The sequence below is a fragment of the Chiroxiphia lanceolata genome, chromosome 2 (genome assembly GCF_009829145.1).
Source record: "Chiroxiphia lanceolata isolate bChiLan1 chromosome 2, bChiLan1.pri, whole genome shotgun sequence".
NCBI classification, from domain to species: Eukaryota; Metazoa; Chordata; class Aves; order Passeriformes; family Pipridae; genus Chiroxiphia; species Chiroxiphia lanceolata.
This window is the reverse complement of record NC_045638.1, coordinates 41,026,606-41,054,416: the sequence shown is the minus strand read 5'-3', so window position 1 is coordinate 41,054,416 and position 27,811 is coordinate 41,026,606. Positions and strand designations below refer to the sequence as shown.

Genomic DNA, 27,811 nt, shown 5'->3' with positions numbered 1-27,811 from the left:
CCTTTTAGGCCTCCAATGCATGGTACCATTTGATATCTGGCAACTGACATACTAATAATTGCCTGTCAATCAATGAATCCTTTAGGGTAAAATGTGAGGAATTGCAGTACCTTGTAAATAAGATTGGTCTTCTCCCTTCTGTTTCTGTTTATATTCTACAGCATGTAGTTGATGAGTAGAGCCTGCAGGAATATACTCTTCTGTGGCTGGAGGTCAGATGAAACACTTGGTTAATACAGGTTATTTATTCCTCACCTCCATAAAAAAGAGAAAGTCACTGTAGCATTGTCACGACCCATCAGCGTGACACATGTCCTGGTTGATTGGCAATGGGGGAGGGAAGACCTTCCATTTTCGTTTTTTCATGGCTTACTGACTTACAGCAAAACAAATTTGTTTCCCACCTTTACCAGAGCAACATCCAATGTGTTGATCTTTATGGCAGTGTTGGTTGTAATCAGACCCCAGAATGTACTAACGTAAGAGAATTTTGAGGCCCTTTTGTAATGTAGCTGCTTTTTTATACCTAGCTTTAATTTTCACTTGTTCAGCACACTGGCAGATGGGGCCTAACTGAGCTCTTGCTTGTAGGTGGTGGTGGTGGTTGGTCACTGCTCATGCCCACATTGATACCGAAAGGGAGGATGCAGCATTTCAGCCTGCTGCAAAATGACTTTGAGAATGTCAGTGATGCATTGATATGCAAGTCTTTAATCAATGGGTGTCTATGCAATGCTGTGAGCCACCAGGCACATTTTTTTTGTGATACTTTCCATAATACTTTTCCCAAGTTATGTCTTCCAACTCTAGAATAGGAAGTCTTTCTAATTCATTGTCTATTCAATATTTTGTAGTTTGAAATACTTGAGTAGTACTGATAAAAGTTCCAGTACCTCAGAAGTTAGATCTAGGATTATAGATAGGTAGGTAGATAAGTCAATATATCTATGTCTATCTATCACAGATAGGTGCTATTTAACTCCTAGACTACAATGCCTGTGAACTTCTCACAGAGGTGCAAATCATTTATTTGCTGTCGTATGACAGGCATAGTGCCAGAATTTCTTTGTTTCCACGTTTGAGGTGATATCACTTTTCTTATGTCTTTTGTAATGTAGTTAAATAATTTTAACCTTACAACCTTGCTATTAATCTGTTTCACTATTTCTTAATGATGAATTCGATTTCTTTTGAAAATACTGTATATAGTTGTGTGCTAGTGTCAATAAAATTGACATTTGTGTAACAAGCTGTGGCATTTTCTCAAATTTCACTGAACATTGATTTAGTGTGGAACTGTTGGTAAATCCTTTCTTGCTAGCTGTAATAATATAGACTTTTATTTCAGACAAATACTGCTTTGACTCTGATTTATAATTGGCTACGTAACTGTCGTGATTACGTAAACTGATAACTGTACTGGCTTTTTCCTTCTCTTTTCAAAGGAATGATTTATAAACATGAACTGGTTTGGAATTGGAAAACATTCATGTTCTAGCAATAAATCTTGAGTTCTTCCAGAAAATAAATAGGTTTTACTGCTGGCCTAATTATATTTATTTTTTATTATATTATATTTACCAAAGCATCTCAGCTGTGTTTTTTAGCAACAGGAACATTTACCTGTCATAATTTAGGGAGGACACAAACACATGATAGTAAATTGTATTTGACCTTAATTATATACAGCGTTGTATGTGTTTTACATTTAATCTTAGACAATCATAAGAAGTCATAATCAAGAGCTTGTCACATTTTTTTGATTCAGTTTTAGTGTATGATACCAAATCGGTACAGATGTAAATGTTCTTCCATATGACAGATCCTTCTTCTAAAACACGTTTAGATTTTCAGAGGTTTGGAGGAGGAGATAACTGGGAGGACACTGGGCATTTTTGGCAAATTTTCTTTTTGTGCAGTCAGTAATCTGGCTGCCTTCCAGAAGACAAAATGCTAATTTCAGTAATATTTAATGTAGTGTATATGAATCCATGAAAGTGTAATTAATTGTCTAATTCTTTAATATTTTTAATCCAAAATTAAATGGGACTTTATATCTGTGAAAATCTGAAATTGTCATGCTTTGTCCATTAAAAGTATTGCTTTTCCTATGTAAATGTAATGCTAGCATTTCCATCCCAAACAATCAGAGGAGCATGGAAAGACCTACAAGGTATAATATACATACTTGTGTTGTGTGTAGAAATTGGGAAACTAGTAGTTTTTTTCCTTCATGTTAGATCTGACTGGTCTTAGCAGCAACACTGCTGTAGAAAGTTATTGTTTTTCTCTAGACTTCAGCCATATAGATCTGTTCTAATTTCTGTCCTGTAGTTCCCTGTGAAGTACTGATTTGAGTCTTTGTAGTTCTACTTTGCTAGAAAAAATGGCACTCCTAGGATGATTCTCATATTGTTGTATTTATTCTGTTCCATAGAGTGGATTACAGTGGTGAAGATTTTTATATTAAGTTGATGGTTAGGCTCACAGAATCATAGGATGGCCTGGGTTGGAAGAGACCTTAAAGATCATCTAGTTCCAACCCCCCTGCCATTGGCAGGGACACCTTTCACTAGACCAAGTTTCTCAGAGCTCCATCAAACCTGGTCTTGAACACTTCCAGGGATGAGGAATCCCCAGTTTCTCTGGGCAACCTGTACACTAGTACTCACCACCCTCACAGTGCAGCTCAGTCATGTGTACCTTGATCCCTTCCCTACAGAGACAGTAATTTCAGCCCATTCCATCAGCTAAAAGATCCTTAAGCAGTCCCTTGGTTAATGCAAGTGGATGCAGTTCCTCTGGTTTCAAGGCCATTTGGGCTAGTTTGAGGACCCTGATGGCTGTGTCTTGTAGCATAATTTCACATGCTGCAATTTAAAATTGTAGCTCCTTTTGGTACTTTCTTGAGAGAGCTTGTCCTAACTAACTTCTCTTTTATCATTTTCCTAGCAGGTTCTCTGACTGGCAGCCCTCACCTTTCAGAGCTTTCCATCAATTCCCAAGGAGGACCATCAGTGGCAAATATGACTCTATCTCCAAACCTGAGCCCTGATGCCAAGCAGTCATCTCCCTTGGTCAGCCCTTTGCTGAATGACCCATCATGCATCAGGACTGATGATGAGGAAGAGGTGAAAAGAAAAGTAAGGCATATGAAGATGGCCTTGGCTCTCTTCTCTGTGATATGTTATAATAAATCTGTGCCATTCCTGTTGGTTGAAACCTTAAGAGCTTGTTTGGACAGGGTCTCCTATAAATCTAACCTGTTTTTAAGGAATGGAGTTTGGTAGTTTGCTGTTAATAAAAGAGTCAACTCCATTGTCTTACTAGATAGAAAATTTCCAGGTGATAGAAAGAAAAGAAACAGTGTTGAGCCTGATGTGGGAGTGTCCAACCCAGGCTCTCCAGTCTGTCTCTGCTGGGAGCACCACTGGGGGCATCTGGCTGTGGGAGTAGAAAACGCTCTTTTTGAGCAACAGCCTGCAGAGTTCAGCTGGCAGTGTTTGGCTCAGACTCACTGTGGCAGCAAAAACCGTGAGGGAGCATCACATCCAAAATCACTTTCTGAAAATAAAATGTTTGTCTGAGCCAGGGTGTTCTGGGTGCCTGCTGGCTCGTCCCTCCTGTGCTGCAGGGCTAGAGGGGGTTGCTTTTGCCCTTCTCTTGCCTGTTTTTTCTCCTGAGCTTGGAGCATCTCAGGAGGAATAAAGTTGGAACTCAGATGGCTTTGCTGCAAAATGGGAGTTTGTTTAAGGAAGATCTCTTTTCCCACCGTGCATAGTTAGCAAGATATGTGAGGGAAATTTGAGAACAAGGAAAACCAAGAATCAGTTAATAGACTTAGGATTCTCTGTTTCAGTCCAAGTTAGAGCAGCTAGTGACTACTGTATATACCAGCTGATCATGGTTCCTTTGGTGGTGTTTACTGACCAGGAAATGCCCACACAATCTTTCTCCACTTACATGTCTTTCCTAGCGTATCCACTGCATCGTTTGTCTTCAGGGAGGAAACAGAGAGGAAAAGAATCCATGTATGTTTTTTTCTTCAGTTTTGCTTCCTGAGCAACACAGAGGAAGATCAGCTGTGTTCCTTCGGCTCTTCAGAATTAAGAAATTTTAAATCTGTAGCTTACTCTAAAATCCTTCCCCTCTCCCACTGTTAGGTTGTCCAGCCAAACTGGGAAAATCCTACGAGTTTGAATTTTTCTGAGAGTATTTTTACTGTGGATTTTCATCCTGATGATGAAACTTATAATAATCAGACAATTTTTTGTCATATAGTCAAATTTTACATTTGATTCAAACGGTCATCTATCCTTCAAGAAATTTCTTTGTGAACTTCAGAACTTCCTGCTCCAGGAATAAACTGAAAAGAACATCAGCACCCCAAAGCAGTAGAAATCACCATGGCTGAAAAAGAAGTCTCCCAAAAACCCATAGAAAGTGCTTGCTCTCTTGTGTTTGCAAGAAGGATTGTTTTCAGGGCTTCAGGGTTTAGGAACATTCAAGCATGAGTCACAGTAACCGCAAGCAAGGGTCACTGGTTTGTAACAGTCTTTGTGATTCATTATCTACATTTTTTTCTTCATAAAAGCAGAGGAAAACCTAATGTGTTTGCAATTTACAGAGATTCCCAACTGAGAAAGCTTACTTCATTGCTAAAGAAGCAGCCACTACAGAACGAACATACCTGAAGGACCTTGAAGTCATCACATCGGTATGTTTACTGGAGCATTACTCATGAAACACGTGAAGCTCTAGTCAGCGGTAGTATTTCATCTGCTCCATTTAACATCTTAACTGTTCTATGTTACTTTTATATTCTGTACTTAGGTATTCTTTGCAGTGCACAGGAGTGCTCCTCCAGGGAGGAAATAACACAAAAACCAGAAAGCAGAGGTTTGCACTGTGGTTAGTAACATGCGCTATGAAACTATATCAGGTTGAGGAACTTGGGACACAGTTCAGTTATATTTTCTTGCTCTCATGCTTTGTGGTTGTAATTACTAAAAATGCCTGTGAGTTTTCAATGACTTCTCTTAAAACTGAAGTAGCTCCTTAGGGGCACATATAAATGTTTTCTACTGGATTAAATGCCCTCCATTTAACATGAAATATTGTGGAGTACCTCTTTGAATAATTCTGATTTTTCAGTAAGTGAAACTGTGTGTTAAAGGAATCATTCACCTGCAGTATCTGATCAGAGTGCAATTGTTAAAATCGTCAAGGCAAATGTGTGCCATCTTTGTACACACACCAATAGTCTTGTTGCACTTCCAAGAATATTGGTGGAAGATTTGACCTGAAATAACAATTGTCTGTGAAAGGGCACTGGATCCAAAACCCCTCGTGGTATTTCAGTCAGCTCCAGGACTCTCAGCTCTTTAATTGCCCGCTGAGGTGCATTGCCCACTCCTGTGTTGAGTGTTGTGGTAAGGAGGACATGCTGCAGGGGAGAGTCTTGGGACCAGCTGGGAACCAGGGCCACACTTTCTCCTCAGCTTCTTGTGTGTTCCAGGACCCCACATGACAGATGAAGCTAATCTGACATCAGTTTAGACACAGCCAATATAGCATGGTTTTTATAGTAAAAAGTAACTGTCGCCCTACTGCTACTTACCCTGGCTTTGTGAGAAGCCAGACCAATGAGGGAAGAGGCCAGGTTCTGTGGGACAATGGTTATTGATGCAGCCTCAACAGCAGATATGCAGATATGTTGTATTTCACCCAGTGGTTGCAGAAACAAAGTTTTAGCTCTTCAGAGCTAAATCCCATTTTCCACCCTGGTCTTCATTCTTGTGGTAGGCAAATTTGAATTTGCTGGTTTGCCAAGAGGGATAGGCCTGGTCATTAGCATACAGTTGTATCAGCTGTGCTCCACAAAGACTGGCCTGGGAGGCCACAGAGAGTGAATAAGTATCCAGCATCATTAGAAAAGGAACAAACGTTGTGCATGAATTTTGAGGCTTGGTAGATGTGCTTCACCTTTAGCTCTGCTCAGTGTGGAGATAAAGCAGGAGAGGGAGGCTTCGGAGATCTCTCTTTATCCCAGGTCTGGCTCAGCTCCAGCTGATGCAGTGTCAAGCAAGACTGCTGTAACAGTCTTCTGTGGTCCAAACAGGCTTCTAGGCATTGCTGGAAGTTAACCAAGCTGGAACCCCTTAGGGCAGTGAGGAGGCAGTAGTGTTACCATAGTGAAGACAATAGTCATTGCTACCTTGGCAAACCATCTAGTCCTATGGCTTTTATTTCTCCCATGGGTCTGTTAAAGTGAAATTAGGAGAATATGGAGGAAAACTGAAGAGGAGCCTATTTCAGTCTTTACAATGTTTGGCACTGCGCATCCTGTTTTCTGATAGTAGTGTCTTCCACTTATTCACTTTGCAAAGTGTATGATGGTCTCTACCTGCACACAGCAACATGGGCTTGTGCGCTTAGTGTACCAACTCCTGTTGAAGGGATTTCAGGCAGAACTCAGCAAAAGAAAATGCAGAGCATATTTTTTGTTTTTACTGGGTTGTTTGGAAGTGTTGCAAGTATTGCAATGCTCTTTCTCTCGCACCTACAGCATTTGCCAATTCAGTTTGTACTGATCAGTGATGGCAAAGGGGAAGAGAGTTCCTTTTTCAACTGTGCAGGGCCTGACCACTGATAAGAGCTGCAGTTCACCAGTTCATTCATAGGAGTATCAGGGGTAGCCTGAGTTGTATTCCTGGTGCCAGCTAAACCGTTGCTGGGTTAGGCTCTAAGTGTATTTAGGTTAGGTGCATGAAGACAGCAAATGATCATACCTGCTGCATTCCACCCACCAATAATTTTGCTTCTTTTTTTCTTTGTAGTGGTTTCAGAATGCAGTGAGTAAAGAGGATTGCATGCCTGAAACATTGAAAAATCTCATTTTCTCCAACTTCGAACCTTTGCACAAATTTCACACTGGTTTTCTCAAGGAAATTGAGCAGAGACTTGCTCTATGGTAAGATTCTTGATTGCTACTTATCTATATTATTTCATGCAGTTTAGCATTTTTGCATTCCCTTCTTACTAAGTCTTTGTGATCTACTGTAGTGATTAATTTGTGAAAGTCACAGGTGTTGGTTATTAACAGACTAGGTGTATTGAATTGTGCTTTATTCATGTTTACTCGACAAACTCTGTTGTTCAGATATCTCAGGTACAGACATATGCAAATGAGACCATAATTCTGGATGAAGCTTTCTCCTGCCAAATACGTGTGTTTCTACATGGCAGCTCTTCTGAAGAACATGTTGCAAGCAAGGCTTGTCAGTAATAAAGAGTGACAGCAGCGAAGGACCAGGTCCCATTTCTGTCAAAAGAGGTGTAGGCTGGGAAGATTTCACAGACCAGCTTCCCATTCTGCAGCATCACAGCTGTGATACCCTCAGGGTCTAGGTTCGCTCTACAAATTGAAAGAGTGTTGGAAGAGTACATTAGGCCTAAAAATTATCTATCCTTAACATAATAATGACAGTGAAACATGGCAATTTTGCAAAATAGCTATGAAGTGAGTACTACTTCCCTGGCAGGACTCTCAGTTAATTCATTTGACCACTGAAACCTGAGCAGAGGCAGCAGCACACAGAAGCCCTCTGCTTGCTCTGATTAGATCTGTCTGGACTAGATTGATTTGCTTGATGTAGGTATTTTTTGGTAATTTATCTTTGGTGCTGAAAGCTGAGCTTTTCCTTCTCCGTTAGAAAAGTGACAATGGAAAATTATTTGAAAGGCAGAGCAGGCAGACCTGATGGGTGCTAATCAGTTTAATGCCTCTTTAACTAAATAATCAAAAGAAAAGCAAAAGAGTCTCAGAGTGGGTGAGTTAGCTCTTGTGATGTGATGAGTTAGATCATTGAATGAGGGCACAGCACTTTGCAGACTAGTGCTAACCAAACCCACCTGGCACAGTTCCAGAGTTAGCAGGTATTTTCTGAGAAGAGGGGAATGTGATACTGCTTCTGAGAGCTGACATCCTCATCCAGGACTCTGGTTGATGCCTGACATATAGTTACTCCTAGGACTTGTGCTGCACAGCCACCCTCTCTGTATCTCTTTTTTCATTGGGCTGCTACTGGTGTTAATTGCATTCCACCAAGGAGCATTTATTGCAGGTACTCCAAGAAGGCTCTTTCAAATGTTATAAAATACTGATTGTTTCTTCAACCATGGTGTAAGGTTAACAGTAGTTGGAGTTAATCCCCAGCCACTTGGGGTTAAGACTGTGTTGTGAGAAAAGATAAATATATACAATTTGTGAGGGGTAAGTTCTTCTCTCTGTCAGATCAGTGTAATCTAGTGAGCTTGCTGGGTCCTGACTCCTGGAGCACATGTTGAAATAGATACCCCCTATGTCATTCTGGTTGCTGGTGGCATTACAGGTGGATGCCAACCTCCTGTTTAGGTGTGATGTTTTTCAAAAATTGGATGATGGTGCAATAACAGCCTGCTGTGGAAAGGTGACATTATAGTATGTAGAGGGAAGGGCCAGTTATGTTAACAGAAAGAAACAATATTTAGTCTTTTAGACTTTCCATGGTTTTACTTTATTTTTCTTTTTCAGTTATCTTCTTTTCAAGTTGAGTAAGCCTTTGTTTTCCAGCTTTTCCTTGGGTCCTGAATCTATGGTTTCACAGAGCAGTAAACCTCGGCTTAAAGCCCTAATATAATATTTAAACTGCAGTTACCTTTTGATTTAAAGTGCTGATCTGCTATTAAGTTACTTTGCAATCCAAATTTGTTCAAAAATATTCTGCTGAGTTAACTTTGTCCCAGCTGGGCACCTCATTTTGACTTTGTCAGCTCAGCTATTGCATGTCCTTCCACAGTTAGCGTGTAAAGCCACTGGGAATTGTCTCTTGGCTGCTCTGATTCACTTAACAGAAAACAGTCATGTTCCTGCCCCTGGTCTGCATTCAGTTTGCAACCAACAACATGGATGCACCTAATGTAATACCCCTGTTGTAGACAGTGATTGTTTCTAAAGTTCTGAAATATTTGAATACGTGCCTTAGGAAGGAAGGCAGACTTGCTGACAGGTATTATTTTGAAGGCGCTGATGTTTTTATATAATGCCACAGATGCTGAGATAAGCTGCAAGCAATAAACTCTGTCCTGTAGAGATTACTGTTTAATTAAACAGTGAGTGACAAAATTAAACAGTCCCTCAGCATGTAGAAGAAGCTGATGGCAACGTGGTAGGGAATTTCTTCAGCAGCATAGTCAAAGTCACTTAGCTCAATGTCCATACTGCCATGATGGTACCTCTGTCTTTGGCCCCGGGTGGTTTTAAGCCCGTGGGCTTCGGCTGGGGCCAAGTGCAGGGCACTGACCAGCCTCTGCCTCAGCTGCCTAGCTCCTCATGGGCATGGCTGAGCCAGTGACACAGCTGCACTCAGGTGTGGGCAGGATTCAAGCCAACTCATTTGTATCCGACTCTTCTGTGTCAGGTCTTGAATTTCTGGGCAGGTGGATGGGAGAAGGAAGGTGGAACACTTGTCCTGAGACACGAGTGTGCTCTGCATTCCTCAGAGGGTGACACATCCTATATAAAAAAAAGCCTTTGAATGAAAGTGTTGTGGATTTCAAGCTGCTGGAAGCCCCTTGCTACCCACGTGTGTTGTGGGAGCTTGTCTGAGAGAAAGAACCTCCTGAAACCGGTCATCTATTTCCCTAGTGAGTAGGATGCTGGGTTTTATCAACTTAAACTGCAATTCAGCCTGCTTGCTCTGCCTAAACATCAGTGTGTTTTCTAAGGTTTGTTTCAAACCTTCATGCTTCATGTTGGAAGCTCTTACAGGAAATCATTCTCTGCTCTCTTAGGCCTTGAATCACGCTGAACCTGATACTCTGCTAAAGATCTCTGAGGAGAGCAAGGCTGGGGGAATTGTGCATAACAATTGTTAGACGGCTCTGTGCTCTTAATTTGTTCAAACATCTATAGACATTTAGAATTTGCCTCAAAGAAGTTCAGGTTGTGCACATTGTTAAAAGCATTTCTGGCTTGCTTGAAGGCTTCTAAACTGTTTGAATCTGCAGTCAGAGGAAGGCTGTCTCCTACAGAACATCTTAAGGGCCAGTATCTTTTTGACCCAGTTATAGATTCTGGCAGGTCTGATCTGTTTCTTTACAGAGTTCACCCATTTTTCTCTTTAGTACTGCATTTCCTAAGAGCAGCACTTCTCAGTGTCCAGTGCATAGTGATAATGTTTTTAATAAGACGTGGATTGATACTGACACCAATAGCCAACTGCAGAATACAAGCACTTACTGCGTTTTTCCAAGCCAGAGTTTCTTTCTGGCCATGAAATGGAGCAGATTCATGGTGGTTTTATTGCACAGCATCCTAAGATCAGTGGTTCCATGCTCTGGGCTGTATTTTCTGCCCTGCCCGTGCTCTTGCAGGACCAGTGAAGCAGCCCATGAATGCCCTCAGTTGCTGCAGCTGTGCTGAGCCCTGGAGGCTGGCCATGTTCCTGGGAACAAGTGAAATACCCCACTAGACTAGTGGTTTGAGGAAAGGAAGGATGACCTTTGGTGGATGCCGGCAGGCGAGGTCCTTTGCCCTCTCCTACAGGAAGGGAAGAGGAATAATGCAGAAAGTTGCCTCAGGTGGGAGAGGGAAAAGCACATATCAGGCTATCCTGTTAGCAAGTGCCAGAAGTGCTGCATCCAGCACCAGGTCCTAGTCCTGGCTACCAGGTCTCACATAGGTTGTTCCTCAGCAAGGCTTTGGGTGCAACACCAGGAATTCCCAATCCTTTTTGCTGGGAGAAAATAAGGGAGGCGTATCTCAGTGACTTAAAGCTGATTCCTTTTTCCCAGAGCCTGAGAGATTTTATGGCAAGGAGGAAGAGGTGTGGGCAGTGCAGGCAGAGTGTGACATGCTCCATTAACATCTGGCAAGTTGAATCTGAGAAGTCAGTTCGGTTCTACTCCTTCTCTTATCTAAGCTGTTTATTAAGCTGTTAATTTGGGCCACAAGCACAGTTTTCCATCCAAAAAAAATCGAGTTCATCTTTCCATACCTCTTTAAATCTTTGTATTACAAGTTTCCACACTGGTTTCTTTAAATCCTGACAGAAAGTGGCAAATGGAGAACCAGAAGTTTCCCCCTTTGGTTGACCACTGAGTACTGTAGAAAGTTATGCTGGAGCAAGGCAGGATAGCTATTTCTGCCCTAGGAAGCTCTCATCAGACAGTAAAAATCTGTGTTTTGCACCTTATCCACGTGCTCTGAAGAAAAAACACTACGTACTTCTCAGAAATGAAGGCAGACTTACCCTCTTCCAGGGAAGCTGATAGTTTGACTTCTAGATCACAGGCACATCTGAGGAAAGCTGCTACTCAGTATTACCAGATGTGACTGTGTGGCTGGTAATTTGCAAAAAAAAAAAAGGCTCTTAGATTTTAGCATATGAAAGGAGAAGGCTCAATCAGGATTGATGGAAGCAAGTTTGAAAACCTGTAATAAAAAAGCACTCAGGGAGGTGTAGGAAGATGAGCTAAATGTTCATTTATTAACCATTTTCTGTTTGAGAAACAGCACTTGTTCTCAAGAAGAGCAGCATGATAACACAGTTTATATAAACAGGGCAGCAGTCCTTATCTGCCATCTCAAATGCAGAGTGCCAGCTAGTCAGTTGGTTCTGCATATCTGGTGAGGAGGGATGAAGAGTACAGTTTCAAAAGTGTCTTCATCCTATGTGCAGAAATGAGGTATGTGTTGTAATACAAACCTCTGAGTTATGCATTATGAATTCCTGACACAAAGACATTGAGAGGGGCTTGGTGCCAGTGCATTGAGCTCGAGGATAGTTTGCATTGCTGAAGTCACTTTTGGGTACTTCTGGGGATTAGAGCTGTGCTACAGCCAAATTAATTGGAAATTATTAGGGAGAGAAATCACTTGTCCAGGATCTATTAGTCACATCTAGAACCATATTACGTTCATCTCAGTGGTTCTCTGGGAGGGATGCACGCAGGATCAACTCTGAGCTCCGCAGCAAGACATGAAATGCTCTTGCATTTACAGTATTTTTTCATGCAGTGGTGTTACTTGCTCTGATCTTTTTGTTTAAAAGCATTTCTAATGCATGTTTCCTGTAGATTGGATTCCTCTCACAACAGGGATAGCCAGCCAAAGTCTTTAAATGTGTGTACGCTCCCCAGAGGGTTGGTGTGACTTTGGTGAAGCTCTGATGGCTTCATCAGTACATTTCTTATGCTCTGAGGAGTGTTTCATGCGCCACTTACTGCTGAAAGGACATCCGGAATGGGCAGGGGAGTGAGAAGCACTGTGTAATAGGAGGGCGTGAGCTAAGAAGGAGCTGCTTTGCTTTTATTGACTCTTCTTTTTGAATTACAAAACATTATTCTTATCTGAAAGGCAGTTGTAATGGCAAATGTTTAAGGTGTTTTTTAGTATTAGAACTTTAGCTAATGATAAAGTCATAAAAAGTCAAAAATGTCTAAGTGGTCAAAGACCAATTATAATATCCAGGAGGGCGATGTTGTTCCTCAGCGTGTAACAGAAGATCACACATTGTAAATATAATTTTTTGCAATTGATTTATTATTATTTTGGCTGCAATTGGAGGCTGCAATCAAAGATTTTTATGTTCACCTCAGAATCTTTGTTGAGAAATCTTTATCTTCTTCTTTGCCTTACCACCGTCCGCATCAAATTTCTGTTTCTTCTGCTACCATTCATGGATGAATGAGGATATGGGCTGACTTGAAATTTCTTTCCATTAATTTTTCAATTATATACAGTAAGAATTTCATGTAATTCAAAAATCTGACATAGCTACTTGTGTCATCCCTGTAAGTCAAGGTGGTGGCCATTTGTAGTAATATAAATAAGGTGGTGTCTGAGTTTCTTATCAGGTATAAAAGTCAGTCTCTTCATCCTTTCTTGCAATTGTACACTTTTATTGCTGTAACATGGAAGGGACTATTTGGAGAAATATGAGAAATAACCTGATTATACAATAATATCCCCATTATTCAGCATGATTGTCAGTGATTTTACTCATACGATGTGAGTGGAGTGAGGGCACATTATGTGTGGGGAAAGCAGCCCCTACATCTTCTATGGAGCTGGGGATCACAAATCAACTCCTGATGAAAAGTTGTGAGACCCTAGTTCCTGAGCTTTGTCCCTTGTCACTGGCAGATAGATACCATGTTCAAACAGTGACCCATGAAAACAAGGAGTAAAAAGAACAATTTAGCCATTGATGCACAACAAATGAGCAGCTTCTTTCCTCTCAGCAAGCTGAGTGTTGTTATTCAAAACATACACCGCAGGGAGAGCTCTCTTTTGTGCTCCTGTGCTTTGGGCTGTTGCAGCAGTGAGACATCATCTGATAGATTGTGTGTTTGATTTTTATTTTTATGTGCTGTGTATTTGGATGCTCTTTTCCTGGGATTTCTTCTTGTTTTTTTCAGGATTTGCATGTTGAGGAGCTGAGAAACAGGGCATTGTAGCATAGGGTTTACTCTGGAGTCCACCATGGAGCTGAAGTGGAGTGAGGTTGGGGTTTAGGAGGCAGATGTGAAGCCATCATGTTCCCCCATGCCTGGCTTCAGCTTTCCCTGCCTCTCTGTTCCCCATCACAGCCTACATGCCTATGCACCATTCCCAGCGGGAAAATCATCTCTATTGCAAGGGGTAGCATTTGCATGAAAATTAATAATGAAAGCAAGAAGAATTGCTGAAACAAGGAGCAATACCCAGCCATCACATTTCTGTATTTTCTCCTAAGGAAACCTGGCTTTGTTTCTTCAGGCAGTATGCACCTGCGTGCAGCACAGGTCATCTCTGTTGGCCTGGGCAGAGGGCTCTGGTACAATTCAGCTTTTCACTGTTCAGCCAGCAGCTGGACACAGGCTGTTGCTTTTGGGGAACCCCCTTCTCTCTGTCTGTGTCACTCTGCCAACATGCAGAGTAAGATTTGAAAGCCCTGAGAGTCACTGGCCAAAGCAAATGAAGGGGAACTGTTCTTGATGCTTTGCGTGTGACCAATGTGGTGAAATGCTGTGCAAGCAGTCACTGCTGGCTGTGCTGAAGAGTGCCCAGGGGGTCAACTTTTAGGAAATAAGGACCTGACTGCTCAGTAAAGAGCTGCACTAAATATTAGCTGTTGGAAGCACTCACTGTGACTTCAGTAGGCTTGAGCTGAGCCTTCAAGTAGCTAGCTATTAGATAAGAAATTTGCAATGTGTATTCTAACCGACCCATATTGTAGCCTTCAGATCAGAAAAGCAATGTGTACTTAAAAATAACATTCCATAATGGTGTACTTAGTATTTATCTTGGCAGTAAATAGATAACTATATATATTTCGTGCTCAGAAAGGTACAAAATTGTTTAAGTCTATTAGATTAAATCAAATGTAGAGACATAAGGATCCAGGCAGTGCCAGAGAGGTAGAGAATAACACATAAAGCAAGAATTCTTATAATTACCAGATACGGTGCCGTTATTGGCAGCAGTACAAATTCGCCCGGCTTTGACATTTCTGGGATGGTGTGTAGTGGCACAGCATTAACTGTTTGGGATGGGATGCTGCATGCTGGCTCCACACGTGGAGAGTGGCTTTCCCTTGCTTCCTGCCAGTGTAGTGCTACTGCCTTAGACTTCAAGTGGTTGTGACTTTCAGTTGGGGGCACTTTCATGTGCACCACTTTGAGCAGACCTTCACTGGATGGAGTTTTATTTACAACCTGCCAGAGGAAATCTCAGTGGGGGGAGCTGCTGGACGAGTAGGACATGGTCAAAGGGAAAGTCAAGGAACAGCATAGAGGGGAGATTATTTGACAGACAGAGACTTCCTGGAGACAGAAATTGTACTTTTATCCTCAGGTAATGTGGAGACTGTAGTCTTGTGATGTCCATACATACCTCTGCTCTTCCTTGCAGTTTAGAGCATTTCTTAGGCATGATTTGACTACGACAGTGCTCATCTAACATAGTACTTTTGCAAAACTGGTGATGATAATTAAAGTTATCACTGACACAACCCAACTTCCTATCCCAGTGTAACCTTTGGGTTTGGAAAAAAACATTAAAAAATCATGTTGAGAACTGTTTTTCCTTGCTTAAATAGGCATGTGAGTGCCTGGGAGTCTTAACACAATAGGAAATAATTAAAGGCAGTCTATGAAACTGGCTATTGTTCAAATAAACATGGAACAATCCCTTGTTTGTCAAGTGAGTCTCTTTGTCTATTGAAGGATAAAATAGATGTTACTGTGTAGTATTTATAAGCTGTGCCCTCCACATTTCCCAGTTAGAAAAGCATGCAGAGAAATTATCCAACGGAAACATAATCATGTTAACTTTACAAAACAAAATATATGTCTGAATATGTATCTAGTAATATGATAATATGTCTTGCCAGTGAAAGTAATGGCAAGAACAACTGCATCCTCTGTGATTTGGTGATTGTGAGACCTCTTTGGTTAAGTTGCCCATAGTAAGGAATGGAGAGTTTTAGAATCTTGTTATCTACTTATGCTTTCACTGTGCACAGAATTATCTTAAAAGTGTGAACTACTGGAAATGAGTAAAAAACAATATATCCATTTAGCATAAAACAGAGGCCAGATTATCCTTGGATTTATTTAGGACTTGATTATGTTTCTGTCCTCTTCCAAGGTAGTGCATTTCTTTGGCTGAATTGCAGTTGCTCACACCAGGACTGGATCTGTCTCCCAATACTCAGATTAGAGAGCTGAACTGAATTGTAAAAATTGAGGACAGCATGTAAAAAGCCATGCTGTAGGAAACTTGGAGCACTATTAGAAGTTGGAAAGGGGAAGGGAACAGTGCTTCTCCCCACACAGCCCTAGTGATTTTCTTTTGAAAGCATAACTTGATTGTAAGAGATCTGTAACAGTTAGGTTCTTACAGTCATGGTTTCTCCTCCTGTGTTTTCTAAAATGTGTTTGGATTCAGTCAGAGCGTGGTATCCTTGCCTGTCTCGCACATGGGTTTAGAAGCAGGAATATATTTTTCATCAGGAGCTGGGTTTCTCCCAAATGGAGCACTCATCCAAGTGCAGCTGGCTGGGTGGGAGGGAGCAGTTTGCATTTGTAATATCATAAGTGACACACTGAAAGAAAATTCCTACCAGTATGTAACACTTATGAGTCAAACGCAGATGCTAGATAGATTTTTTTTTTTCTTGGTCCCACTGTCCTTTACATAAGCAGAAAGCTTTTCAGAGGAGGAACACCCCCCAGGTCCTGTTCTGGGTTTCAGACATTGTTTCTGAACAGAATTAACCTTCTGCTCTAAGCCCGCATATTGTCATGGGATTTGGATATCTTCTTTTTCCCAAACCATTTTCAGCCTTCTCTAGTGTGTTTAAAAATGCTAAAAATTTTCTTTAGGAGTCTAATCCTTCTGTTGAGTGCCTGCCCTCTCTGTTGTTAGGACTGAAAGCCAGGCTGGGTGAAAGGTGTACTGTACTTGGGAATTACACGTCTGTCAGGAATATTCCTCACACGCTTCTGAACAATGGAGCATGGGGGTCAGGCTTTTAAAAGAAATGAGCTTTTGAGGTTCTTTCTGTGCTTATGAGTGATTATGCAGTTTTATTGCATGACTGAAGTGTGTGGTATTTCTGTTGCTGACAGGGAAGGCCGCTCTAATGCTCACATTAAAGGAGATTACCAAAGAATCGGAGATGTTATGCTAAAGAACATTCAGAATATGAAGGTAGGAGTGATCCTATAACTATTAAGCTTTGACATGGATTAACATTAGCATGCTTTCAATTTTCGTATGATGTTGCCTCTTGTGCTGTTGTCTGCCAATTGTAATCAAGGATTATGCTATTAAAGTTTCCTTTGATGAAGTAGCAAGAATTCGGTGAAACATAAGATTTCAGAATTGCAAGCTGACTTTAAATTGTCCAACCCCTTTCCTCCATTCTCCAAATACAGAAACAACAAACACAAAAGTTCAGGAACACCTAATTTCCAACTCTTTTTTCAAATAAGAAGGCAAAGCATTGGAATTTGTGTGGATGACGAGACTGTTCAAAAGCCTACTTTTTCATGCAAATATACATGTTAACATATTGCAGGAGTAGTGACCATAACCTGGATATTAATTAGTCTTGGGAAAGTTATATTTCTGCACTACAGTGACAAGTTAGATGAAAGGTTTTTGAAACAATGAGAATAATTGCCTTCAATCCCTTTAAAACTAGAATTAAAAATACATGTATGAACCATAAATCTAGGTGTAATATTCAGCAGATTTTGCAACTGTTTTTAATCTGGCCAGAGCAGTATTGTTGATGCTCTGTTGATGCTCTGCTGAGAAAACAGCATGGAATGCAGGCATGGGAGCCTGTGAAAACCCTATGAACTTTTACAGTAGGGATACAAGCTCACCTACTATGATGTAACTATGCATCCAAGTCGATGTGGGGCAAAACACGACACTTCACCTTTGGTATGTGGATCTCAAAGTGCTTTTGAAACTGTCCAATAAATCTTTCCTTGGTGATTGCCACTTGGGCATTCTGCAGTTAGTAAATGCAGCAGCCTTGAGTCCTTGGCTGGAGGAAAGGGCAGTTTAGTCATTACAGCTCTCTCAAGATGTTAGTTAGTACTAGATTTATCTTTCAGAAAGACAGAGAGACACTGAGAAGTGATGTTCAAGTGATTATACAGCACATTAGAAGAAGGGAGCTTAGAAATTTCCATTTACAGTCCCCAGCATAGACAGCCTCATCACCTTATTCTCTCTGCAGTGTATTTAGCCAGGAACTGCTTTTTTCCCTCAAGGTATAATTCAGATGCATTGGAATAAATGTAAATTGAACTTTTCTACCTCCATCCCTCCATGCACACCTTCACTTACAGTTTTTAGAATACCACAGATCTTCTGACAGATTGTTCTCTTGGTACCTTGCAACATTAAATTGTCTGTCTTTTGCTGTCTGCAGGTCCTTCTGGGGCACTAGTGTAAAGGCTGTGAAGAGTCCTCACTGTACCTTAGCCCTGTCAGTGTGCTTTCAGCCTTCCAGTTTTCCCTTTCCCATTAGAGGGTTTTACTTCATTTGCTTTGAGATTCACCACCACTGATTAGCTGACACGTGGAGGAAAGAGGCAAAAGCTAGTTTAACTCAAAAGAACTGCACAGAAAACAGTAAAATTAGTTAAAACTCAACTTATTTATCATGAGAACTGTTAAAAGACCTGAAGACTGACATTCCTTGTTTAATTAACATAGGAGAGAAGTTAAGAGCAAGTAATTAATGGGTAGTCTCTGTAGCAATCTAGGTCTGCTGTGTCTTGCCTGAGTTCTAGACTTGTAAAATGAATAGTGTATGGAGGAAGCAGCTTAGCTATAGGGAAGGTATGTTTCTGGTAAACTTGTCACAAATCACAGGAGAGAGAGTTGACTAGAAATGTGTCAGAAAGAACAAACTTCAGATTAAGCAAAAGTGTCTTCTCAAGTACATTCATTTTATGCATTCAGTGTCTTTTTGTTGCTGCCTAATGTTTTACCAGATACTGGAAAACTTTATTTGGCTGCTCAGAGAAGCTCTGTGCATCCTGAAGAACCAGTTCACCTCTAGCAAAACACAAATTAATTCCATGTCTTAATTTTTAAAAAAAATCTGCTGAATTGTTTTAAAAGGGACTTGTAAATATCTGCAATACTGAGATCTAAATGAAGTTACATGTTTCATGCAAACCTCATTCACTTGCTGGTGCACTGGTTGCTGCCCCACGGCCAGTGGGGTGATCTTAGAGACTGCACTAAGGAGAAGAGGCTGTAGTCCAAGAATGAAGAACTCTAACATATCCATTTCTGTTGGACACCATCTCTATTTTTGTGTTTGTTCAGATTCCCAGGAGGTGCAACTTCTCGTGAATAAGAAGGCAGAGAAGCTAAAAGTCCATTTGCCTGCATCTCAGCTCCCCAAAAGCACCTAAGGGAACTGGGGCAACTAAATCCCTTCATCCTTTTAGAAAATCCCGTTTTCTTTCCTAACTCTGCATTCACATTGTCTGGCTGTCTCCCTGTTGCACCCAGTTGCATGAGCTATGTTCATTTCATCTCCTTGCCTTTGGATTTCTCACTGATAAGAGACTTAATTTCGTTGACTCATGTACTTTTGTTTTGCAGGGAATGCAGAACGGGTGGGGGTGTCTACTTCAAATGAGTAATGACATTTCAGAGCCATTGTGTTTTAGAGTGATTTTGTTTGCAAAATTTCCACTGCTGTGCTAGTTGGATGTTTTGCTGGAATAGGTTTGGGCTGAGTCATCTGTCATAGTGATTGCTAAGAGCTCTACTACATCCTTTTTTTTTTGTGCATATAAGCAACTGACAATTCACCTGCGGAAGCACAATGAGATTTTAATGGAGTTGGAGAATGGGATCAAGAACTCTCGTAAGCTGGAGACCTTTTGCAGAGATTTTGAACTACAGAAAGTTTGCTACTTGCCTCTCAACACCTTCCTTCTCAGACCTTTACACAGGCTTATGCACTACAAGCAGATAATGGAGAGGCTTTGCAAGCACTATCCTCCAAGCCACACAGACTTCAGGGATTCAAGAGGTAAGTAAGAGAAAAGACACCAGTTCCTGGAGTTGTGGAATGGCATCCTACTCCATTAGAGGTGTATGGCTGGCCAAAAAAAAAATATTTTTTTTTTTAACCTACATTGAAAGAGGATTGAGTTGCAAAATCCAACACTCTGAACACCAGAAACAGTAGGATTCAGGTTGTATACATATTATACCACAGTCTGGGCAGGTATTTGGAAGAGAATTCTGCTGGGGGTTATTAAACACACAGAAATGACAGACGGTTCAGGAAGTCTCTTAAACTGAAAACAGTTGGGAGTTTGGGAGAGAGCACAAGGAACGTACCATATGTGCTCCTCTCTTTCCCTAGAGATCTGCTAAGAACACAAAATATTGGCCCAGGTGAACCCTTGCTCTGACCCAGCAGGGCCGCTGTTATTACATCTTTAAGTGCTATTTGCCTTTTTTTCAAGACATATAGTGTACTCTGTTACCATTTCCATGATTTGTTTCAGGAACTTGAAACAACCGGCTTGGATTTTTTTTTCAAACATGAAAACGTTTCCCCCCTATAGTCTGGACTCATTGCCTGCCATTTCTTTCTGATGATTTGTTTTCCTTCTTCTTTACCCCTGTCCCCCACCCCTGTTGTAAGCTATGTATGTTTAAGGATAACTGTGTTATCTGTACAGTTAGCATCAGTGCAGATCCACAGAAGAACCTGGGCAGGGAGTAACGCTCAGCATAACTGCTGGCAGCCATAAGGTATAGCTGAGTTGGTTGGCTGAGTTCCCTCAGATTCCATACAATGAGACCCACAGCATGCAATGCACAAAATGTGGAGGTAACCTGACCTGTGGCAATAAGAAATGCCACAGAGGTCTATGGCACTGAAGTGCTGTGTGGCACAGATGTGTTTGCCCAAATGTAGCTACTGCCTGAATGATCTCAGGGAATGCAGCAAGGTAGTGCCTTCATTTCCCTCAGCCAAGGCTAAATGTTGAGGATGATGTGTCCATTCCCAGTGTACCACAGGCAGGGAGAAAAAAAGAGTGTTTTTTCAAGCATAAAGAACATCCCTAGATTGATTGGAGATGTAGGAAATTAAGTCCTTCAGGAGAATCCATTCACTGGTGCTCTGAATTGACTCTAGTGTTCTTACAAAGTTCCTGTGGCTAAAATAGAGCAAACTTTGGATTCAGGAAATGGGCTGACTCTTCATTACAGCACTCCACCCTTTCCACTCCATAAGATGATGTCCAGAGTTGGTGTGGGTAGTGAGTCTGTATTTGCCTGAGTAACTTTACACTGTGAAGAAAAGCAGCACAAGAAGGTTTTTGAAATAGGTGCTGCAGATAAAAGCCATTCTTTTTGAACATTCTTGTAAATTTTTAATAAGCACTTTATGAATTTGTCCATCTAGCTGCTTTGGCTGAGATTTCTGAAATGGTGGCTCAGCTCCACGGCAATATGATAAAGATGGAGAACTTTCAGAAGCTGCATGAACTGAAGAAAGATTTGATGGGCATGGACAATCTGGTGATCCCAGGAAGAGTAAGTAACAGAGTTGTGATCAAGATTTGATGCAATTTTAAAGTATTAGGTGTGTTTTAGAAATTAGAGGCCACTGTGAAATTGCCTTTCCTCATACAAATCCTTTTCTCCCACCAAAAACTGTCAAATGTAAACATAATGATACCATATGTCATGGTTTAACCCCCTGGCAGAAGCCAAGCTCCGGCAGCCACTAGTTCACTCTTCCACCAGTGGGATCTGGGAGAGTTCTGGAAGGGTAAAAGCCAGAAACCTCATGGATTGAGATAAAGACAGTTTAATAGGTAAAACAAAAGTTGCACATGCAAGCCAAGCAAAATAAGGAATTAATTCACTGCTTCCCATGAAGAGGCAGATGTTCAGCCATATCCAGGAAAGCAGGGCCCGATTACCCGTAAGAGTCACTTGGGAAGACAAATGCCATCACTCTAAACATCCCTACTTCCTCCTTCCCCCTGCTGAGCATCATGTCGTATGGTCTGGAATATCCCTTTGGTCAGTTTGGGTCACCTGTCCTGGCTGTATCTTCTCCCAACTTCCATGCACCCCCAACTTCCTTGCCGGCATGGCGGTATGAAAAGCAAAGAAGGCCTTGGCTCTGTGTAAGTCCTGCTCAGCAATAACAGAAACATCTCTATATTGTCAATCCTGTGTTCAGCACAAATCCAAAACACAGCCCCATACTAGCCATGGTGAAAAAATTAACTGTACCCCAGCCAAAACCAGCACACCATAGAAAACAGCAACCTTTAAAGCAGGAAGAGGCAATCCTTGTTTACTGATTTTGTATAGATTTGGGCAGTCGTAGGTAATTCCAAACATCTATTACAACGGATGCGCTAAAAATGTAATATTTATCACAGTGTTCAGAGCTTGAACAGTTGCACATTTCCTCATTTCATGCTGCTCTTATTTTTTTTCCCAACCCTCGATGCTAGAGCATGACAGATTAAAGGAAAATAAGACATTTGTGCTGGAGGACCTTCAGCCCTTTCACAATGCTTTGCTTTGAAACTCATGGCCCTGGGGACAAGCAGTCTTTTTAGTCTACGTGTAACATTAGGCAATAATTTTTGAGACAAGGTTGCCTTAAGTAAACACTTTTAATTGCGCTACAAAAATACCAACATCTCTTTTTTACTTGTGATGTTTTTTTAAGAACAAAGGCTTATTTCAGAATAAATGAGCCACAGTGTAATATTTGTAGCCTTTTTTATTTTCCTAGGCACACGTATCTGTGCACGCAAACTTGAGAGTTGTCTGTTGCTGAAGTAGTTACCTCCCCACTCCTTTGACTTTTGTGTGTCATATACAAAAGTAATACTTGCAGCAAGTGAAATGCTGGGGTATGAAGTTGATGTGCCATTGGGAAGGCAGTGCTGAGCACAGGTATTTCTGGATTTGTGGCTGTTCCCCACTCCCTCACTTGGCTTTTTCTCTGTCTTCAAGCAGCTGCCACAGCTCATGTTTCTAGTGATCCACAGACTGTTCACATCCTTGGCAAGTCCCTCAGGACATTTCACGGCCCATGCATCTCTCTATCACATGAAATTAAATGCTGTCATCGGGTGTTTCTGCTACCCTATTCTATTTAAAGACTGAGCAGTCTTCCTGTCCTAGGAAGTTCAAGGAAAAGGTAGATGGGAAGGCAGAGGTTGTTTGCCTGCCAAGACAAGAAACATTGGCCACCATGCTCTGGCACATGCCCAAGATGTTGCTGCTTCCAGCCCTTTGGCTGCTCTTCTGGCTCTGACTGAAGTCCCTGCCCTGGTGCAGGCCTGGCTGGGAGGCAAGTGCCACTGCCATCCTTTTCATGTTGTCCCAGAGTGGGATCTCTGCTGCCACCAAGCTGGTACCTATATTGGACATGAAAACATCCTGTGGTTGGTTGTCCTTGCAGATTGCAGTGACCTGCAGCTCTTGATCCATGTGTTAACACAGCACTTGCTGTGGTGATGCTAAGCCTGCTGGTGACTATCAGATGGTACCATATAGATACTAATTATGATTAATATTAATACTCTTTGGTGGCCAACAACAACTTCCAGTGGCCTCTCTGGTAACATGAGCTTACTGTGGTATAGGGTTAACCACCTCTAGCCACTTTTCCCACCCCTTAGCCCTTAAGTAATGCAGGTGGGGGGACTGGACACATCACAGCAACCCTAAGATATCCAGATTGTCTCTCTGAACAGATTTATTTTAGACAGCCAGTATACTGAGGTGTATTCCATACCTAAGCATTCTTAAGCAGTTTGATCTAAATTAATGTGCTGTATTATATGAGATGGATGGTACTGGGATAACTTACACTTCCAGAAAAATATGCTTCTTTTTGCTGCTGATGGTGATGTTGAGTTGTGTAGCTGATTTTGCATTGCAGTTAAGAGATAGGTATGCTATATGCACCACAGAAGCTTACATATATAACATAAAGGGCAACTTACTATTAGTTTTTACATCATTTGTACCATGACAAATACTCATTCAAAACTGATAAAAGAAGGAGCTGCCTGAAGTTAAACTTTCTTAAATTTAAGTAAAAAAAATTTTGCTTAGCTGAATTTTCCTAAAATGAATGAAAGGAGTTTATCCTAAAGACAGTTAAAAATGGAAAGGAATTATCCTATAAATTAAATTTTTAACATATTTAATAAAATTAAAAGTCTTGGTAACTGGTAGTCAAATCATTTCTATGACCAAGTAGTCATATTTATGTTTGTATAATAAAGAAGTTGTCATTTTTGCAGGAGATACTTTTTTTTTATTTGTTTCCCACAGGAGTTTATTAGACTGGGCAGTCTTAGTAAGTTGTCTGGAAAAGGTTTACAGCAACGGATGTTCTTTCTGGTAAGTAAAAAGATAGTTTTTCTTTACATAATGAAATGTAACTCTAGGCAACTATTAGACATACTGTTAGACTCAAATTGTGAATTACAGTAAATATTTTTAAACAACCTTTTTTAAATTGGCATAATACATCACCTGTGTAGCTGGTTCTTAAGAATTTACATCTCTGTCCAAATCCAATGTAACTGCTTCTTACAAAGATAAAACTTTTTTATGTGACCAGGTGAATATAATTGTAAAATATTACCTCCTAGCATTTTGTCTTAGATAAAAGCAGAGTTATTGCAAAATGAAAAGTGGCACCATGGATAATGATTATATGCAGAAAAGAAGATAAAGAGTGACTTCTGGTGATATGAACAATAATCCACATAATGCTCTCAGGACACGTAACAGAACCAAATTTTTCTATGAATCATCCAGTTTCAGCCCACGGATGCCCAACGTATCGGTGAATGTGTCTTTACCTGGAGATACATTTTGCAGCTCTTGCTCTAGAAAAGGTTATCTCCTCCCAACATCACTCACAGCATTTTTAGGTTATGGTGATCCCATTCAATCTCTGATCCACAAGAGCTGATCAGATGGTTCCTTCTCTCTTCCTGGCCAGCTGATTTGCTCCCAAGCTCCCCATCTTGCTGATGCTGAGCCCTTGGTGCTGGCACACTGGAATACCCATTAGAGTGCATAGAGTTTCTAATCCAGTGTTACAGGGTAAAATATTGAATAGCTACTGCTGTGTGGCACAAGAATACTTCCTTGTACGCAAAAGGTGAAGACACGTGCGTGTAGAAAAGCTTGTGAGTATGCTAGGTTTTATAAGGTGTTTGATATTAATCTTTCAAATAAGTCAAAGATATAACCTGATAAATCTACCTGGGTAGGATTATCCTCTGCCTTTAAAGACACTGAAGAGGAAGCCTAATGAATATGGTGCATATTTTCTTGCATACCAATAGTTTTTGTCACCAGATGATGCCTCGATATTATACCTGTATAAAACATTAAAAATCTAAGACTAGACTCTCAAGTCAGGTGCTCACTCTGTCAAAGAAGTCTTTGATCTGTCTTAAGCACCAGACTCTATTTGGAGGTAAAATCCCAGGTCAGTATTGTGGGATTCCGAATACATGTGCAATCATTGGCAAAATTAAATCCCCCTCTAGTGGCTGATCCACAAAGCTTCATGAACTACTGCTACTGAATTGTAGAGGTCTGTGGTGAGAGCTCTGTTTCACATCAGAGAATATGATTTTCTTGATGCAACCATCTGGTTTGAGAAAAACACCCTTTGACCCACGTGGCACAGTGAAAACATGCCATTTATTTTATGGCAACAAAATTCAGACAGTCATTTAACATGCTTTGGACAACTGCTGTTTCCTGCATGAAGCTCTACAAATTGAGATACTCAGTCTCTGCACCTTGGTATTTCAAACCTAAATCCATCTACCTTAAAACAGGTCTCCTGACTTCCTTCTGAATATGGGGAGTAATGGACAGCCAGTCTATTCATAAGGGTTGAGTGGGACACATCTCTCGCATATACTTATCTTTCCACTCAAAGCAGAAGAAAATATTGATAGAAGACACATCTTCCATAGCTTCAAAGTATGGCAGAGTGTGAAATGTACTACTCAGTTTCACTGCTGTTGTGTGGCTTGTTAGTTCTGGCACAGAGATCACAAAGGGAATATCAGAAGGTATTGGAAAATATCCAGTGGAAAATTGTGGGAACGTACCTAAAACTAGCTCAGAAGGAAGACAGGTGCTAACATGAGGTAGTGGAGTATTGTGGAAGCCAATATTTTGGATTCATGCATTAGGATTGTCACATAGTCAGTTTTTCTGTGTTTACCATTCTGATATTTTTTTCCACGTACATCCATGCCAACCAACATCATTCTAATAATGCTTATTCTTGTTTTTTAGTTTAATGATATTTTGTTGTACACAAGTAGAGGCCTGACAGCATCCAATCAGTTTAAAGTCCATGGGCATCTTCCACTGTATGGCATGACAGTAAGTATTATCAGAACTTAAGGCATTTGTGCTTAAATGGTCATTTGTGATCCCATCTTAAGTGCTTGATGATTTCTGCTGGACTGAAAGCAGGAGCCAAAGGGTCTCTGATTCAGAGAAGCTGGAGTTACATTTACAGTGCCTGATTGGGGCTGCATTGGGTTCAGCATGTGTTCATGCAGCCTTGTGCACAAAAGTGATTATATAAGCAAAAGTGACAGGGAAAAAAGGCATTTTTGGGGGCTGCTTCCTCATAAAACAAACTTGTCATGAGATGGCTTCTTTATTTTTTTTTCAACTATAATTTAACCACTATTCTTACAAGTAATTCATCACCAGTTCAATAAAGACGCACTGTGCAAGACAAGTAAACAGTAGCGACCATCTAATTTCTATAAAAAACCCATTTCCTAATGTTTCCAGATCTGTATCTTAAAGCCTAATTAGTGGGAAACTGGCAGCACTATATCATTTGGAACTCTTGCTGCAATTCTTCTGGCACACAGCCAGTTCAAGCCAATAGGATCTATATGGTTTCAAAAATATTTTTGCTAATTTCAAAACACTTTTCATTGAACTTCTCATGGGTTTGTATATCTTCTGTACTGTTTCCCTGAGAATTAAATTAGGTAATCAGTACCACAGTGACTGATTTTCTCTAAACACCTGCAAGATTTCGAGTTTTATCTAGTGTTTCAAGGAGTTTACTCAGTTATTGATGGCCATTTGACCTGAACTTGTTCACAACAGAACTGTGTTATGCTGCAGTGTCCAGAGCACTCACAGCCTTTTTAATATGCCCCTTTGTATGATAAATCATCTTCTGATAAAAATATCACTATTTTCTTTGACACAAAGCAGACAAAGCCGCACTTTTGGTCTGAGAGGTTTTGCAGGACTAACTTACCATTCTTCCAACTCGCAAACCACCATTTTTTTTCTCAATACCTAGTTCAAAGTTGTTGTTTGTGAACATTTCTCTTAGTTTTCTTTTCCCCAATGGTAAGAGCTTGTTCAGTTCATTGTTTCGCCTTAAGAAATACATACTTTCTGAAATCTGACTGCATTTGGGTTTTTAATCTCTCAGATAGAAGAAAGTGAGGAGGAATGGGGAGTTCCTCATTGTCTGACACTACGAGGTCAACACCAGTCCATCGTTGTTGCTGCAAGGTAATCCAGTGAAGACAACACACACATGTAAACTGTATTTCTCTGCAGCTGTCACAGTGGGACAGAGAGGCATAATTTTGTTTGTATTTGCTCCTAAAACAATTTCAAAGGTGTATTTTTTTGTGAAAGCCACTTGCTAAAAAAAAAAGTGAACAGGACAAAACAGAGTGGCAAGTTGGAACCAAAACTGAGTTATCAGGGAAAAAAAAAAAAAGTAGCATCTTGTGACTAAATTTATTTAATTAAAAGTAAGCTCAGCTTGTTTCTTAGAGTTTGCTTTCAGCCTGTAAAAAAGTGAATAAAACTTTAATTTTCATTGTTAGTACCCGTGCTGAAATGGACAAATGGACCGAGGACATCCAGATGGCAATAGACCTTGCAGAAAAAAGCAGTGGCCCTGCCCCAGAGCTACTGGCAAGCAGCCCACCTGACAATAGTAAGTAAATGCTAGAGAGTAGGTTTAACTCACTTTTGTCAGTACGATTGCCAATTGCTGCTAAGCAAAATGGTGAAAAATGCTGGCCAGAGGTCAAACCGATGCAATTGAAGTTGATTTATATATATATCTATGTATAGATATATTTATAGATGTGTCATTTTAATGTTCTTGTTGATGTTAGCAGAAATTTTCATTGAATA

At 40.7% G+C, this 27,811-nt stretch overlaps 1 protein-coding gene across 9 annotated transcripts in view; it reads left to right on the top strand.

Moving 5' to 3' along the window:
- Positions 1-27,811, top strand: part of FARP1 (FERM, ARH/RhoGEF and pleckstrin domain protein 1) — a 204,992-nt gene that overhangs the window by 170,552 nt on the left and 6,629 nt on the right. For 8 of the 9 annotated variants that reach the window (XM_032681067.1, XM_032681066.1, XM_032681060.1 and 5 more), the window contains exons 14-23: positions 2,953-3,143; positions 4,628-4,717; positions 6,840-6,973; positions 16,660-16,741; positions 19,370-19,607; positions 21,000-21,130; positions 23,912-23,980; positions 25,913-26,002; positions 27,090-27,172; positions 27,496-27,608. In XM_032681067.1, coding sequence (XP_032536958.1) covers positions 2,953-3,143; positions 4,628-4,717; positions 6,840-6,973; positions 16,660-16,741; positions 19,370-19,607; positions 21,000-21,130; positions 23,912-23,980; positions 25,913-26,002; positions 27,090-27,172; positions 27,496-27,608 — 1,221 coding nt within the window. The remainder of the gene's footprint in view (positions 1-2,952; positions 3,144-4,627; positions 4,718-6,839; positions 6,974-16,659; positions 16,742-19,369; positions 19,608-20,999; positions 21,131-23,911; positions 23,981-25,912; positions 26,003-27,089; positions 27,173-27,495; positions 27,609-27,811) is intronic. The other variant, XM_032681063.1, reaches the window with a different exon arrangement.